The following is a 17,026-nucleotide window of genomic DNA, read 5'->3' as shown; positions in this document are numbered from 1 at the left end:
AGCTGTGCCTGCGATTACAAGAGCTGGCCACTACAAAGGGGTTGGAGCAACAGTTTTTAGCGGTGTAGTCAAGCCCCGACGCCCCCTTTTAATCTGAAAAAGACCATTAATGTGGTGTATAATCTTCATTAATACTTTCAGGCAGCTGAGTCAACGGAAGAGGAAGAATCAGGAACCGCTACAACTCCAAAGGACGACATTCCTGCAGCTCCCACTTCTGCTGCCCCTACAAACGTGCAAGGTCCGGGTGCTCGAATTAGCAAATCCAGTACTCCTTATTTACAGATGATATATGTCAGTATCGATAAGGACTTGGGGATTTTAGTTAACTGTAAGCTTAATTGGAGCAACCAGTGTCAGGCAGCTGCTGCCAAGGCAAATAGGATCATGGGGTGCGTCAATAGAGGTCTAGGGGCTCATGACGAGAAGATTGTTCTTCCTCTTTACTGAGTGTGATTGTTCTCAGAGAGAGAAACCAAGGAAGATTGTAGATGTGATACCTTTAAATGGCTACCACACATACATGATGTTACAGCGAGCTTTCAGGTTCTTCCATCAACCCTTCATCAGGCTTTAAAAAAAAAAAAATTATGTATTTTTGTTAGCCATTTAAAGGCATCAGATCTACAAGATCACTTCGTTTCTCTCACTGTGAACAATCACACTTTGCTCTACTGGCGAACACCAGACCAAACCCCCTTCTTTTTCGTTTTTCCTCTTTACAAGTCACTGATCAGACCACACATGGAAAAAGGTTTCTACACCGACATATTAGAGGGTTCTTTACTGTAACAGCAGTGAGTCCGTGGAGCTCTCTGTTTGAGGATGTGGTTGGTGATGACGAACTCACTAAGAGTACAAAAGGATTCTGGACGCCTTTCTTGAGCGATACAATATTATAAGTTATAATTGTTAATAAATTTACAATAGTTGTTGATTCAGGAATTATTCCGATTGCCAGATTGGAGTCAGGAAGGAATTTTTTTCCCTTAAACGGGGAAAATTGGCTTCTACCTCATTGGTTTTTTTTGCCTTCCTCTGGATCAACATTGGGGGGGGGGGGGGGTAATAGACTGAACTGGACGGACATGTGTCTTTTTTCATGTAGAAATAGAAAAAAATATATACTAAACTGTCAGATTACCGTTATGTAGATTTTGCCATCAGCGTTTAATTATGGTACAATTTTTCTTTTTTTTTTTTTTACCTCTAGACAAACCAAGTATATCTATCACAAGAGAAAAATACCCAACCAGCCCTGTGGTACGTGTTGCAAGGGGTTCACATATATTTAGAACTAACAACAGCAATGACATACATTATAAAGCTCATTACGGTTCATTCACATGCAGCAGATTTTGTGCGGAGAATATCTGAATGTGGCTGCAGAGATCTAAGTATATCCTGCAGAAGCAATCCCATTTCTATGTATGGAATGGACGCTGCCTCTATATAAGGAACTACTTTGTTAATATACGCTCACAGACTATGGCTGTGGAGTAAGACTGGATTGACATGGGCGAATGCGATATCGGTCTGGAAAACTCGGACTGATATTGGACTTTTAAACTTGTGATTTTGGATGCAAGTATGATGCGTTTTGTTTTTTTAAAGGGCATCGCATGCGTGAAAAAAAATCACAAGTACTTTCAATAGTTTGAAAGGTAAAAATTGCATCGCACTCACATGCAGAGCCCATGACATGCGAGGGCAATGTGATTTTTTTTTTTTAAAGAACCCATTAAAAATAATGGGTGATTGGAAGCAAGAAATTGCCCAAAAATGGGACATACAGCGACTTTTCTTACTGGGACCAACCTGAATATATAGACTAAAATCAATAGGTACTTTTCACATGTGGGTTCCATCCATATCACTATCTAAAGGAACTCACGCGTGAAAATCGCCCATGTGACTCCACCCTAAGGTTGCCTGTGTCATAAGAGCTTATATACCGCAGAGCTTGGTGCACAGTGTCTGCACGGCAGTGAGCCTCAGTTGGCTCTGACGGTTGCTGTATGTAGACATATTCTCCGCTAGATGCTCTGCTTCCACCCTATATATGACTGGCCGCTAGATGCACTGCTTCCACCCTATATATGACTGTCCGCTAGATGCTCTGCTTCCACCCTATATATGACTGGCCGCTAGATGCACTGCTTCCACCCTATATATGACTGTCCGCTAGATGCACTGCTTCCACCCTATATATGACTGGCCGCTAGATGCACTGCTTCCACCCTATATATGACTGTCCGCTAGATGCTCTGCTTCCACCCTATATATGACTGGCCGCTAGATGCTCTGCTTCCACCCTATATATGACTGGCTGCTAGATGCTCTGCTTCCACCCTATATATGACTGGCTGCTAGATGCTCTGCTTCCACCCTATATATGACCGGCCGCTAGATGCACGGCTTCCACCCTATATATGACTGTCCGCTAGATGCTCTGCTTCCACCCTATATATGACTGGCTGCTAGATGCTCTGCTTCCACCCTATATATGACTGGCTGCTAGATGCTCTGCCTCCACCCTATATATGACTGGCCGCTGGATGCTCTGCTTCCACCCTATATATGACCGGCCGCTAGATGCACGGCTTCCACCCTATATATTACTGTCCGCTAGATGCTCTGCTTCCACCCTATATATGACTGTCCGCTAGATGCTCTGCTTCCACCCTATATATGACTGATGGAATATGCAAAGGTAGAACTTGGGTTAGTGACTTATTTAAAGCATTGCTATACAAAAATGCTCCATGAGGCTTTATTTACACGGGTAAGAAACATGCGCAAGTTACGTCTGATGCAATATGGAGAGAACTCTCACAAGTAAAGAACTCATTTATCTGAATAGGTTCATGCACGCAAGCGATTTTGTTCACTTAGACTGATGGTCCAAGTTTGAAAGTCTCGCCCGATAATAGAGCATGTAATGTGTGACGGCCCGCAGAACACTTGAACTGTGCATCCATTTGCTGTGCAATGCAAGTTGCGCTTAACGGGCATCGCCAATGCAAATACAGCCTGATTGATAAGGGCTATGCCATCTCATGCCTCATGTCTTTTTTTTGCAGGAAGCCACAGTAGCGGCCGCAGCATCGTACATTGTTAAAGTGTATTACAAATATACGGTAGCGATACAAGTTTCCCAAAAACTTTCCTATGACGACCTCTTGGTATTGATCAGCAGTAAGTTGAAGCTGAGTCCCAGCGCCATCCAACTCCAGTAAGTGCAATGCGTTTTTGGTTCTTTTTGTTGTTGAAAGGGTCAAACTCAAAAATCACATCATCTATTATTGTGGTATTTCAGCTATAAGTATTTATCATGTATCCGCTGGACAGGTAATAAATGCTGAATCGGTGGAGGTTTGACCTCTGCGTGTTGCCCGTCTCCTTTGGCGTTATCAGCTTTGAATGGAGCTACAGGGTGCCCGCACCAACGCCGTTCCATTCAAATGTCTCTTAGCTACAGTCTTGCTGCTGGAGATAATGAGGAATCAGGGACATCTGTTCTGCGATCAGTGGATAGGTCATAAGTGCCAAACACTGCTCCGGCATTGACACAGGTCTATGGACATGCAGTCGTATAAGCATGCTTTCGGAACCGAACAAAAACAGATATTTTAAACACTGAGCTACAATCTAACAAACAAACTTAACATCCACCATAATGCCATAATATACATTTATAGGGGTTGGAGATGTGTTTCTTTCTAAACAATGCGCCAAATGCCCTTCTTTCCTTTACACATAGTAGTTTTCCAGCTCCTTCATATTGGAAAAAAAATAAAGCTTCTATAACTGGTTGGTTGACTTAAAGGGGGTCTCCCACTTCTAGCAGATAGCTCCGTACATTGTGCAGTGGCCCGTGTTGGGACTGCAAACAGAGTACAATTCACTGTAACAGGACTCTGCCTGCAGTGACATCCTAGACCAATATACAGAGCTGTCTGAAAACCACTAGAAGTCAGAACACCCCTTTAAGGGCCTTTCACTGACAGAAGTCATTAGTAAAGGTCTTTTGACACTATCTCATGAAAACAACCCACAACAATTATATACTAGTGTGTCACATGATCAGCACAACACAGTTGAAATGGATGAGTCAAGCCCGACTCCAGCTTGGTATGGAATGTCATCAACTATATAACCGTCTAGAGCAGGGTTTCTCAAATTCTAGTCCTCACAACCCACCAACAGGTCATAATTTAAGGGTATCCTATACGGGATCATAGAGGTGGTACTGAACTGTATAGCAGCTATACATCATATGCGCCAATTCTTACTCTTCCTCCTGACAAAGAAGCAGTTGGAGGAAGGAAGAAACTTGATGGCTGACTGGCTAGCACTGTTGCCTTATAACACCGGGCTTCTAGGTTGACGCCTGACTATGGACAACATCTGCATGGAGGTTGTATGTTCCCATTCTCCTGAAGCATGCTGGCTCAGTCATTAGCACCGCAGCCTTGCAGTCCTGGAGTTATAGGCTCTAATCTGACCAAGGGTGACGTCTTAAGGAGCTTTCCAAAGATGATGTTGTCCTTGATGGGATTTGAACCTAGAACCCCAGCATTTGCAAGTCAACTGAGCCGCATTCATTGAAGAAGAACCACCACCTTCCTAAATATTGAAAAATGAATGTAAATGGAAACCTTACAAATGTTTTCTATTTTACATCCATTTTAAATAAAACTGGATCAGTCAAAAGTAATGCTAGTGTGAACACAGCCTTTGGCCATAGTAACATGGCCGAGAGCGAATTGTGCCCCAAAATCTCAAGTGCAACTCGGACAGCACAGCACATGGGCAATCCGTGTGCTGTGCGGGACACTGCACCTTACATGTCCTATTCTTGTGTGCACAAAGATAGGACAAGCGCCAATTTTTCGATGTCGAGCTATTGTGTGCAAACCACACCCAAAAAAAAATAATTTACCCATGTAAATTAACGTGCTGAAAATAATGGGTTATTTCAACGAGTTCTGTCCATTTCACAAATGCATTATTCTTTCCTGTGGAAATGCAGCCTAAGGGCCCAATTACACGGCCATAGGCGTTTTACGTGTATCTGCCGGCGCTGTAAAAATGCCTGAACGGCAAAGGGCCTGGCCCATATACGCCAAGGCTGCCATGCCGTGGAGCCTGGGGAGACATTCCCCCTTACCTCCCCCTCGTCAGCTCACCTCCTCTCTTCTCTCCTTCGGCTATTTGCAATGGGAGAAGGCAGGATGGGGTGGAGCTAAGCTACATTTAGCCGCACTTTCACGCCGGACGGAAATCAAGATCATCTAAGGCATTGGATGCCGATGCATTTGTTCACATGGATGATTTTGTGCTGCGAATGCAGGGAAGCTTACAGGTGCCTCTATTTGGGCATTAGAAGTCATTCCGAGGATTTATGGCAGCTGAGTGATTCCCAGGTTGCACCACATTTTTCCGCTAATACGTCGCACCCAGCCGTGTAAATGGACGAGAAATGCTAATTAAGCTTGGGACTTGCTCGCTTCATTTCTACGATTCTACAGCGCGTGCAGGCGACCGTTAAAACGCATACGCTCGTGTGAAGGAGCCCTCAATCCTTTATCTGTAAGTAAAGCAAGGGACCCTGAACTGCAAGCTTGGAGAAATATAAATTGTATATGGAATTGCTCACAGTACGAATAAATGAATGAATGAATGAATGAATATATGTCTTTATGGTCTGTATGGGTTAAGAATTAGAGATGAGCGAGTATACTCGCTAAGGCACATTACTCGAGCGAGTAGTGCCTTAGCCGAGTATCTCCCCGCTCGTCTCTAAAGATTCGGAGACCGGCGCAGGTGACAGGTGAGTTGCGGCGGGAAGCAGGGGGAGAGAGGGAGAGAGATCTCCCCTCCGTTCCTCCCTGCTCTCCCCGCCCTCCGCTGGCCCCCGAATCTTTAGAGACGAGCGGGGAGATACTCGGCTAAGGCACTACTCGCTTGAGTAATGTGCCTTAGCGAGTATACTCGCTCATCTCTATTAAGAATCCATTGATATATGCCATTACCTGTATTTTCTTCAGCTTTCTAGATGGCGACACAGAAGTCCTGCTCAGCAAGGACAATGTAGGAAAAGCATGGGAACAAATCACAGACAACTGCCTGAAACTCAAATGCTCAGATGTGCAAGTAAGAGACATAAATAAGGGAGATGGAATAATGCCTCCACAGTGCCACCTATTGGAAGGCAGCATTCCTATACAAGCCAAAGTTAGACTCTTTATACAAGACTTATAACAATGACTGTGAATTAAACCCAAAGCCAGACTCCATGCACAGACAGCTGTTTCAGGGTATTTGCCCTTCATCAGTGTGCAGCAGGAGTCTGGGTTGGCTACTAAGAGGCCTGGGACAGGGGTCAGAAATGCTATCTTTTCTCCTTAGGGCTCTTTCACACGTGCTTATATTGGCCCGCCGTTTTCACGGTCGGCCGATATACCCTGCGATCTGATGCATTGGATTCCAATGCATCAGATCACATGGCTGTATTCCCACGACGTAAAAGCGCCCAGCCGGGCCAATATAGCGCCGGGCGTTTATAGGACAGGCCCAAAGGATAGTCCTGGAACTATCTTTTGGAATGGAATACGTCGACCGCTGCATGGGTTACTATGGAAGCTAATGACCGCGGCCGGAGAAGGGAGGTGGGAGGGAGTTTAGCAGTATCACTGCTAAACTCCCTCTTCTATCCTCTCCTCTGGCTGATTGCAATGGGAGGGGGCGGAGCTAAGTCACCCCACCCCATTTCTGGCTGAGGACAAAGAATGGGGCGGAGCTAAGCTCCCGCCCCTTTGTCCAACCAGCAATGTGAGGAGGCTGCACTTAGCTCCACCAACTCCCATTGAAATCAGCCGGAGGTGAGGCGAGAGGTGAGCCGGTGAGGGCGAAGGAAGGGGCAACGGCATGGCGACCACTGTGTACATGCGCCAGATTTGTGTGCCCATTCACAAATTTTTACGCCTCACATCGTAGCGTGTATTGGGCGGCCGATAGACGCTTGTCTGAAACAGCACCTAGACAGTGAGAAGACTTAGAAGGCCATTCTTTTTTTAGTAAGCGACGTGGACCGGGTCTGGCTCTAGTTACTTGTTGATCTGTTCTAGGAAAAGAAGGATTTTGGATGGATGACCATGCTTAACATAGGAATCGTGACACTATGGTGCCAACTAATTTACACTTCCTTTGTGGCTCCCATTAATCAATAGAATTCAGGAACTAAATGACTGTGGTGTGTGTGTTAAAGGGGTATTTTCTTCTTGGCTTTTCATAGCATAGATGGGAACGCACTGCCATGGGTAACGGGCACCTGGCAGTGGCAGAGTGCTCAGGATATCGCTGTTCCTGTAGCTCTGATTAAAGTAAATGGAAACTATAGAAACAGTGTAGTACAGAATGCTACACTGTTTCCGTCACTCCCATTCACTTCAACAAGAGCCGTGGTATCTGCTGAGCTAAGCTCTTAGGTCTCAGCTCTTTCCACAGTTGGTCGGAACAAAGGGATCGGGTTTTCCCAGCTCAGCTATGAAAAGTTGACACAGGAATACCCCATAAGGGCCTATTCAGCCGACCGTAGATCGGCCGGGTATTCACGCCGGCCGATATACGGCATCCCTCTCTGCAGGGGGAGGAGGCTGGAAGAGCCGGGAGTGGTGCACTGATCTCCCGCCCCCTCAGCACTATTTGCAATGAGGAGGCGGAGTGGGGGCGGAGCCAAGTTCCAGGTAATAGACTATTATATATATATATATATATATATATATATATATGTGTATAAATATAGTGTGTTACCTTTTATTGCAGTCCTGCCGCGATGAGATGACTGCTGAAAAGTTCTCAACTGGTTTTATTTTTTTACTATTATAATACATCACAGTATCCACCATTTACAATAGCTGATGTCACAGCTCACCTCCTCCCCTTCCCTACACAGGTCACAGACCATGCCCACACCACATTCCCATAGAGAGCCATTGGTCATATCCTATCCATTGTGCGACTGGCCTGGGAGGCTGCTGCAAAAAGTCTCTGCCTAAAGACTGTGAACTGCTACTCAGGGAATATAGCAGCAGCCGTAGTCATGTCTAAAATCGTATAAAAAATAAGTCTGAAAACAAAATCTGATTAGGAAAAATGCTTCACTATATGGTTAAAACAATAGATTCCCTTTAAAAAGGGTTTTTAAAAGATTAGAAAAACTTGACTGGTTTCACTTTGGAACAGCACCACCCCTGTCCATAGGTTGTGTCTGGTATTGCAGCTGAGCTGTATTGAAGTGAATGATGCAGTTGCAATATGATGCACAACCCATGGTCAGATATGACGCTGCGTCTAGCAGAAACCAGCCATGTTTACTTAATCTTGAACAACCCCTTTTAGTGATCAGCAGCGTTACATGGGTGTCCTCCCACACTGATAGGTGACTATAGACTGGGAACCCCGATGGGGACAGAACCCAATACCAAGTAATGTAAAGTGCTGCGTAATATGCATGCGCTATACAAATAATAATCATTATTAAAGAGAGCCAGCAGCTTTGGAGGTACAACCGAAGTCACTGTATGTATATGTAATATATATATATATATATATATATATATATATATATATATACACAACTCATCTGCTCAGTTAATTTGTGTCTGCAAGTAATCCAGTAGGCCTCATTCAAATGGCCATGGTATAGGTGAACTTACCTTACTGTATCCTATATGTAACAAAATGACCCCCAACCCCGACCCCCAGTCCTACCGTTGGGATCTGTGATGTTGTTTTGAGGATACAGATTATTACATATACACTACACCCCTCTAATTGTAGCCTTATCCCTGTAATATAAATTAAGCCTGAACACCCGTGTGCACATCTACTATTCTTAGATGGAACAGTCTCTGCTAAGCGCCGTGGAAGAAGGCCTAAGTCTGGCATTACAAGATAACGCAGGGACGACCGTAACGGCATTGTTCAACTATGCTGCATCGCAGCCCGAAGACCTGGCATTTAAAAAAGGAGATGTTATCAAGGTTCTCAATAAAGGTAAGCATGGCTTCCTTCTGGCTTCTATTTCGAGGAGGTTCTTAACCCTTTCCAATCCAATTTGTATCCTGGTTTTCCTAGGGGGCTTACTCTTTTTCTGCTGTTATACAATGGCGCTATCTGCTGGCTAAAGCCAGTACTGCATGATGTGACACGTTGGATAGGCTCCTACAGCAGAGAGGCTGGCAATATACAGTAAGAGAACCCCGACGGACGTCCTCTAACATCAGAGCTGTACAGCCTTAAATTATGTCTTCAGAGGTCAGACAGTGGATTGGAAAGGGTTAACCAGGAAAAATGGGAATGATAACAGAGATGGATCTTATATGGCAGCATGGTATTACAGCCCATTAGTAACATAGAATGGTAGAGTTGGAAAGGACCCCCAGGGGCAGCTGGTCCAACACTCTGCTCAATGCAGGATCACTAAATCATCCCCTTAGGCACTCCAGCTGGTATCAAAGGCGCCATATTCTCCCCTAGACTCTCTGCTCCTATCAGGGAGAAGCTCCGCAATGCATTTTTCCTCTATCTATTGAATGTGTGTTTCTATGAAGTTAAGGCGGGTCATTAATGCAGCCATGGACTTCTGAGATCTGTATTAGTTGTGTCCATTAGAAAATAAACAATTTAGGAAAATGTTTCACTATCTGGTCTTAATTAATTAATTAAAAAAAAAAAGTTGTGATCTAGTCCCTTTAAAGACAGGGAGGTGGTCAGAGCCATGTCTCTCCCGCTGGATGTGACACATTGCCCCAAAGGCTACGTGCTAGAAGTCGTAGCTCTGAAGTGTGATGTAATGCGCCGTCATGGCAGAGCACATGTATAGCGGGAATGATTCTCTGCACGGAGGCCTTTAGTTATAAAGTATGAGCAATGATACATTTAATGGTACTTTTGTACTAAGGAGTTTGTCTTGCTCTCTTGCAGTGTCACAGGAATGGTGGGAAGGAGAATGTCATGAGAAAGTGGGCATCTTTCCATCTGCTTTTGTACAGTAAATATCCAGCGATTGAAACTGCAACCGATACCATGCCAGGGCAAGGACTCCAGCAGCCTGCAAGTGTTCTCAAGACTGTGTAACATCCTGCTGTGCAATAAAAGCTCTTATTGGAAGGGGGTTGCCCCACAGGAAGCAGACAGCTCTGTACATTGCACAGTGGCTCGGGATGGTACTGCAGGCTGTATCCCATTCACTTCAATAGGACTCATCCTTTAGTATGAACCTGGACCACTATACAATATACAGAGCTGTCTGCTTCCTGCAGCAAAACCGCCAGAATTGGGACAACAGCTTTAAAGTGTGTGCGTGCGTGCAAAAAACAATCAAGAACCTTTTTGGAGAATGACTGCAAGTCTCCAGATTTTACATCCATTTTAGTATCCATTAGTCAGTAACTTTTGTGCAAGATTACAGCTTCAGCAAGTCTAATTTGCTCCAGAAGTATCATATGCAAAGAAAGCAGCCAACACATTACATGCATCATCAGAAATAGATCAACTTCTTTCTATCGTACATTTGATATATTAGCAAATGGTAAAAATAAACAAAAAGGGAAGGAAGTCCTGAGGATCTGACTGCATGGAGTGTAATGTATGTCCCCATATAGATTACATGTTCTGCACAGGAGCTGTAAACACAACGGCAATTAGCAAAGTTGTTTAATTTGTAGATCTAAATGCCTGGAACACCCCTTTAAATGTAAAGTGCGCAAAAACTATGTAGATGCGGTAAATGTTCTAGGAATACTTGTAGTCTTTGAAAACTACAATTTCTAAAACTTGAAAGGAATAGTCTTTTTACATCACTTTGCGTTAGCGGTCCCGGCCGCTCCGTGGGTGATCAGTGCTGTTCAAGTCCAAGGAGAAAACACAAATAAGAAAAAAACAAACTAAAACCCACCTCCAATGGGCCATAGATATTGGCTATTGGCCCAGTTTGTTGGCTAAATATTGGCTGTAGTGATGTCTCTTCTATACCCTGTTCAATAAGTCCTACCAGTAGCAACGGTCTTCCTTCATGTATTAACCCTTTCCAATCCACTGTCTGCCGTCTAAAGACATTCTGATTTGAAGGCTGTACAGCTCTGATGTCAGAAGACGTCCGGCAGGGTATTCTTACTGTATATTACTGGCCGCTCTGTTGTCGGGGGCCTCTCCAGCATGTCCCATACCGCAGTACTGGCTCTTGCCAGCAGACGGCGCCATTGTATAATGTCAGAAAGAGAAAGCCCCCTAGGAAACCCTGAATCAAAAATTGGATTGCAAAGGGTTAATATCTATAACATTGGAGGGCTTCTCATATAACCTCTTACTTTGTAACTTAAAATATCATTAATAAAATTTAGAATAAAAAAAGCATGCCTTTTGATTGGTGTTTTGATGACAAATACCGTACTATCCTGTAATAGACGTCAGGAAGACGACTGCAGTGTTTGTCAATAGCTACTAAAACATCCAGAAAAGAATTTGCCCCATGATCATTGGTTTAAGCATTCATGCACCGTCCATGCAAGTCATCCTTGAGGCCAGTGAAGTAGTCACAATGATGTATGTGAGGTCATCACTGCATAACCAGCTATAGTTGGGTTTAACAGGCAAGTACTCACCCCTCCTCCCACCCCTCTACCCCTATTGTATACCATTCCGGTTCAAATATCAGCATGTTAAGAATCATATGGAAAAGCTTTATTCTGCAAAACAGGAGTAGAAACCACACACAGGTTTAAAGAGGACTACGCGTTTCAAGCAATAAGCTCTTATTCATATACAACATGGCATGACTAAGAGCTATCACTCGAAATGCGTAGATTAATAAAATGGCCTATGCATGGATTGTACTCCTGTTTTTCATAATAAAGCTTTTTCGGGTGATTCTTGACGTGCTGGCCTTGCACCTACAGGGGTTACTTGTTTCTGTGGACAGAGATCATATTGCAGTATTCATGCGATGAACTGACAGCCTTCTGCTAGCAAGACATTTTAGGTGTCAACTTTAAGAGTGGTCTTCCCATCTCGACCAACAGGGCCTAGATGGTTCCACAACAGATTACAAGGTGGCCAGGAGGATAGAAACAGCTGAGCTACACAGTTTCTGTGCTCACAGAAGTCAATGGGAACTGCGCAAACAGCGTAGCACAGCTAACTATGTAGTTTCCACAGCTCTTGAGTTATGAAAACCACTTAGCTCACTGTGCTATACCATTCGTGTAACTGCCATTGACTTCTATGGGAGTTATTGAAATTGAGTAGTACAGGCTGCTCAGCTATTTTCATCCTGCTGACGACTGCATTCAGCGCGGCCAGGACCTTAACTCAAGGCAAGAGTGGGTCTCAGAAATGGGACCAGCATCTACCAGACTTCTGAAAATGCCATAAAAAGACTGGAGAGATGGGGAAAAAAAACCTTTAGCAAATTCTATATCTTCCTGCAAGTTCATTTACAATGAAACCATTTTTTGGCGAGCTAGTTCTTGTCCTGTGCAATAGGACGTTTATTCATTTTAAACCAAAAAATCCCTCCAAAACACAAAAGTGGATCATTTTTGACCAAGGCAATATCTGCTTTGGGAATTTAGTTTGTCTGCTCAGATTATGGGGGCAGGAAAGGGGAATCCCCTGGCTAAACGTACCCGGCAAGGGGATTGAATGGTACCGATCTGACCCCATTGTCTATAACGGGGTCTGTCTGTAGGGGCTGTGTTCCAACAAGCAACTTGAAATACTGGATTTTTTCGTTTGTCATTTAATGCCAGATCTGCGGCACAGCCTCCGAAACGCAGATGTGAACATGGCCTAAGCAGATCACAAATCTACTGAGCAGCAATTCCTTACAACGCCAGCCTTATTCTTTAACACAAAGCAGGCATAGCAGGGTATTTGGGGTGCTGCTCAACATTGGAACCAAGACATCAGCAGTTGGCTAACACTTTAATTGGATAGGCGACGCGTCTAAGTGCAGGACCTGCTTCTTTTGTGGGCCAACCATCCAGGTACTAATATTCCTATTTGCTAGATTTGACTAGCCCGCTGCACTATAGAGTGCGGCGTTTTGCACTCTTTACAGAATGGAACAAAAAAAGACGACAAACAAGCTGATGGCTGTAGAGAAGATGGGTTTATTAATGGTAAAGCAGATCTGAGCAGACGGTGCTCACACAAGAACACAAGGAAAGGGTGGGAGTGAATAGGGGTCTCCACACTCTAGATCCTGCTAAAAAGATAGCCAAAGTGGCACTTTGCCATCTCTTAGTTTATTATTATTTTTTTTTATCCCTATAGAGAACTGGCTTCTTCCAAGAGAATCCTTCCTGCTACACAAAATATTTGGCCCCAAACTGTGTGTCAAGGTGTATGTTCAATGCATGAGGTGCTAAAAACGTGCTGGGAACACCAAATGGTACCAGCGACATACACAAAAAGCACACACAGGGGAACCTGTATGATAACTCCAGGTAGAAGAACCATTTCTCATTCCCTTCCAGATGGAAACGTGAGGCACTCATGCTCATTTTCACCGTATTTCCACTTGATCGTGTGTTCGTCCTGCTCACCAATCGCAACCATCCCAGCTCTCTCACTGCTTGTGCGCAATTGCTCATCATGTTGCTGGAGCAGTGTCGAGGACAGAACAGTTTGTGTTCTTGCCTTGTGCTATGAGCTCTGGCACTTGCACCTAGTATTGCAACTTGATCCTACGCTTCGGTTGCCCCTCTGCCAGACGGAAGGGACTTCGTAAAGAGGCAGGCTAATAAGGGGAAGAGGGGGTTAAAAAAAAAAAAAGTCAGCTGTATTCTAGCTATAACCACGGGGAGGCCGTATAGCCAGGCTCTATTGATTCTATGTTCTGCCCCATCATAAAAGCACCTCCCCTACTATGCCACCATCCATCCTGTAATACTCAGCTTTAGGGGAACATTGAGCGCACACACAAACACACATGACGATTAAGCAGGCAGGGAAGGACAGACACCAAAAGTAGGTTAAGGACACTCAATGGGAACAAGCAAGCATTCGTAACGGTGACACAGACACACAACCCCTCACCCATTCCCCTTAAAAAAGGGGAAAGAAAAAAAAAAGCCACCCATTCAATCACACCTCCCTCAGCCAGCACAAGCCGGCGGACGAGAGGGGATCAGTTCCTCCGCCTCCACTAATGGAGAGAGTTCCTGACATTCGGTTGTAAATTGGATGTGGGGGTGTTCCTTGTACACCCGCCACCTAGAAACAGAACCATAAAAACTCATTACAACGGAAGGGAGAGTTCTTATTGCCCCCCACCTGCCTTGCACTGCTGGGGGATATTTCCTATCCGTGTGTTAGGCGGAGGTTCAGGGGGTGCTGTGAGAGGCATGCACAAATAACGAGAAAGATGGGGGCACGTTACCCCTTTTCCCCCATACTCAAGAAGTCCCAAGCTCCCTCTGGATGGGAACTTCCTGCTGTATCCGTCAGGTAACTGCGTCGCCTGCGGGCAGGGGTTTTCAGATTTGGTGGGGTACGCTGGACGCTCCCCCACATGTGCTCCCCCCAGATCGGTGAGGGGGGAGAGAGGGCTGCCCTCCTCAGGGCTCAGGACATATCCTGTCCTGTGCTGCTGACCAATCATGCCATATGTATCACTGGGTTCTTCTCCCTGTCTCTCTCAGTGCGGAGGATTGAGTGATCCCTGTCCTCGCTGCTGCTTCTCCTTCTGCTGCATCAGGAGCTGCTCCAGGGCTGATGGGCCAGGATGCATCATTGTGGTTGACCAAATCGACTAAGGGAGGAAACACACAGTCAGTAGGAATCAAACAAGAACAAACAAAAGGTTTCGCAGTTCAAGGGAAAATGTACCCAGGCAAATATTCAGCAAAATTAACCTAAAGCAGAAATTTCTTCCAAATATGCCAAAGTAAAGAACAACTAAAATTACCCAGGATAACATCAGAAAATCCCCTCTGGATTCTTGCTGATGCAGCGAGGGAAGCGGGTAAGACTTCTTCAGAACTCGCAACCTTAGGACAGGCAGCAGGAATGGCATTATATGACTGTTACCTCAACTAACTAGTATCGCCCATACTATAGTTTACACATCAAACACTAACATGTAATACACGGAAAGGTCACGGGAAGAGATTTCCATGAGGTTTTCTCCAGGTCAGGGCTCCACAAGCATCACATTGCTTGCAATAATCGTAGAAGCACATTCACGTTCGAATAAAGTGCAAAATTGCCTCTGATGAAAGTCTATGGTGCTGCGTTACATCACACGGCATATGTCCATGATGTAAAGGTATTTAAAAGGTTGTCGAACACTTTGATTCTCACAAATCAGAATTGTTTTCCTTACCCATACTTCATAGAATAGCGAAGCTAATACAGCAAAATATCTCCATGAAGTCCAAGACATACGCATGTAAAGATTAGCATGCCAAGCATCTTGAGCAACGCGTCGCTATGAAGGCCTGACTTTAGTAGAGATTGACATATACACACACACACTATATATATATATATATATACATACATACACACACACACACACTATGGTTAATATTTCTAGTATTTTAAAGGCCTATAAAACTTTCCACTATGGAAGTCAGACTGGTACTTCCACAATGGATTTCTACATCCTTAGATTGAATTAGCTATATTCATAAAAAAGCATTGAGCTTCTAAAAAGGCAAAAAAAAAATTAAAGCAGCATATCTGTAGCCTGTCAACAGCAGTTTCTGCTGCAGCAGGAAATCTAATGATCAGTGTACAGTATATGCATGGCATTAATACACTTCAGTTTAGCATGGAGCCTACCATGCCTGCATGCAGTTTTGTGGTCCTACTGCACCCTCTAGTGGTAAAATTGGTGTGGTGCATTAGTTCAAATGGGATAGCCTGTAAGTTGTTGGAATGCTACTCTTCTATTGCTGAAGCATTGCATTGAATGAAAAGAATTATCTGACCCAGTAAAGTCAATAGCCGTCAGACTGTGCAATAGAATTCAGCAAGAGAGTGAACGAGAGCAAGCACCCTGCTATGTGTATTACAGGGGGGTTCCTGAACAGATGACCTTCCCACTCCAATCTATAAAGTATAATAAGGAACACATGGACACAAACCTTCAAGCTCTCCATGAGCGCAGCAGAAGAGTCCTCTCTTGCGTTGCTTTGAGCTGCCCAAGCATTAGCACTGCTGGAATTATTTATCTGGCGCCAGCTGTTCTCCGACGAGGAGGTCACAGACAGGTAGTCCAGACCAAAACCACCCATTGCTGGCAGGAAGACAGACAAAATCAGTATTCACTATAAACAGACATGTACAATGATCCGGCCATAGTAGATTAAAAAATAAAATAAGGAATACCTGGCTTGTCAGTTTTCCATCGGTCAGCGCCGCGCCGATCGCGGTTGTCTGGGGTTCCTATAGGCCCAAAGTTGGAAAAAGGCTGAGCTGTATGGTTGTGGGTGGGTGGAGAGCTTGGTAAGCTGCTTGGGTTTGAAGAATGAGGTGACTGACTGGCTGGTGTAGAATGATCTAGAAGAATTAAAGACAAAGCATCTAAATAATGAACTTCTTGCATGTATTACATTATGGAATCAATTCTACACCGTCACAAAGGAGATCCTTCACCTCAATAGGAAATGTAATCCTTTCCCTAATACATTCTAATGAAGGTTTCACTATTACTCACACTGAACCATCCGCTTGTAAAAAAAAGTAAATCTTGCACATATTTATAAGGGCGGAGCTACACGGAGCCCCATTGAGAAAAGGAGAAGACCCGGACTGCGCAAGCGCGTCTAATTTGGCCATTAGACGCTGAAAATTAGACGGCACCATGGAGACGAGGATGCCAGCAACGGAACAGGTAAGTGAATAACTTTTGATAACTTCTGTATGGCTCATAATTAATGCACAATGTACATTACAAAGTGCATTAATATGGCCATACAGAAGTGTATAGACCCACTTTGTTCCGCGG

General features: G+C 44.4%; 2 protein-coding genes across 7 annotated transcripts in view; one reads left to right on the top strand and one right to left on the bottom strand.

Annotated features, from left to right (window-relative positions):
- The window catches only part of NCF2 (neutrophil cytosolic factor 2), a 41,647-nt gene extending 30,226 nt beyond the window's left edge, over positions 1-11,421 (top strand). Inside the window, exons 10-15 of the mRNA XM_066597458.1 lie at positions 142-241; positions 1,214-1,263; positions 3,084-3,235; positions 6,054-6,159; positions 8,907-9,063; positions 9,994-11,421. Of these exons, the coding sequence (XP_066453555.1) occupies positions 142-241; positions 1,214-1,263; positions 3,084-3,235; positions 6,054-6,159; positions 8,907-9,063; positions 9,994-10,064 (636 nt within the window). The 3' untranslated portion in view covers positions 10,065-11,421. The remainder of the gene's footprint in view (positions 1-141; positions 242-1,213; positions 1,264-3,083; positions 3,236-6,053; positions 6,160-8,906; positions 9,064-9,993) is intronic.
- A 1,744-nt stretch (positions 11,422-13,165) lies between these two features.
- The window catches only part of SMG7 (SMG7 nonsense mediated mRNA decay factor), a 57,359-nt gene continuing 53,498 nt past the window's right edge, over positions 13,166-17,026 (bottom strand). For all 6 annotated transcript variants that reach the window (XM_066597454.1, XM_066597451.1, XM_066597452.1 and 3 more), the window contains 3 exons: positions 16,408-16,578; positions 16,164-16,315; positions 13,166-14,824 (listed from right to left, as the gene is read on the bottom strand). In XM_066597454.1, the coding sequence (XP_066453551.1) occupies positions 14,711-14,824; positions 16,164-16,315; positions 16,408-16,578 (437 nt within the window). In that variant the 3' untranslated portion in view covers positions 13,166-14,710. The remainder of the gene's footprint in view (positions 14,825-16,163; positions 16,316-16,407; positions 16,579-17,026) is intronic.

This window comes from Eleutherodactylus coqui, chromosome 3 (assembly GCF_035609145.1).
Source record: "Eleutherodactylus coqui strain aEleCoq1 chromosome 3, aEleCoq1.hap1, whole genome shotgun sequence".
Lineage (NCBI taxonomy): Eukaryota > Metazoa > Chordata > Amphibia > Anura > Eleutherodactylidae > Eleutherodactylus > Eleutherodactylus coqui.
Note: the sequence above shows the minus strand (reverse complement) of the source record. Positions and strands in the feature narration are given on the sequence as shown.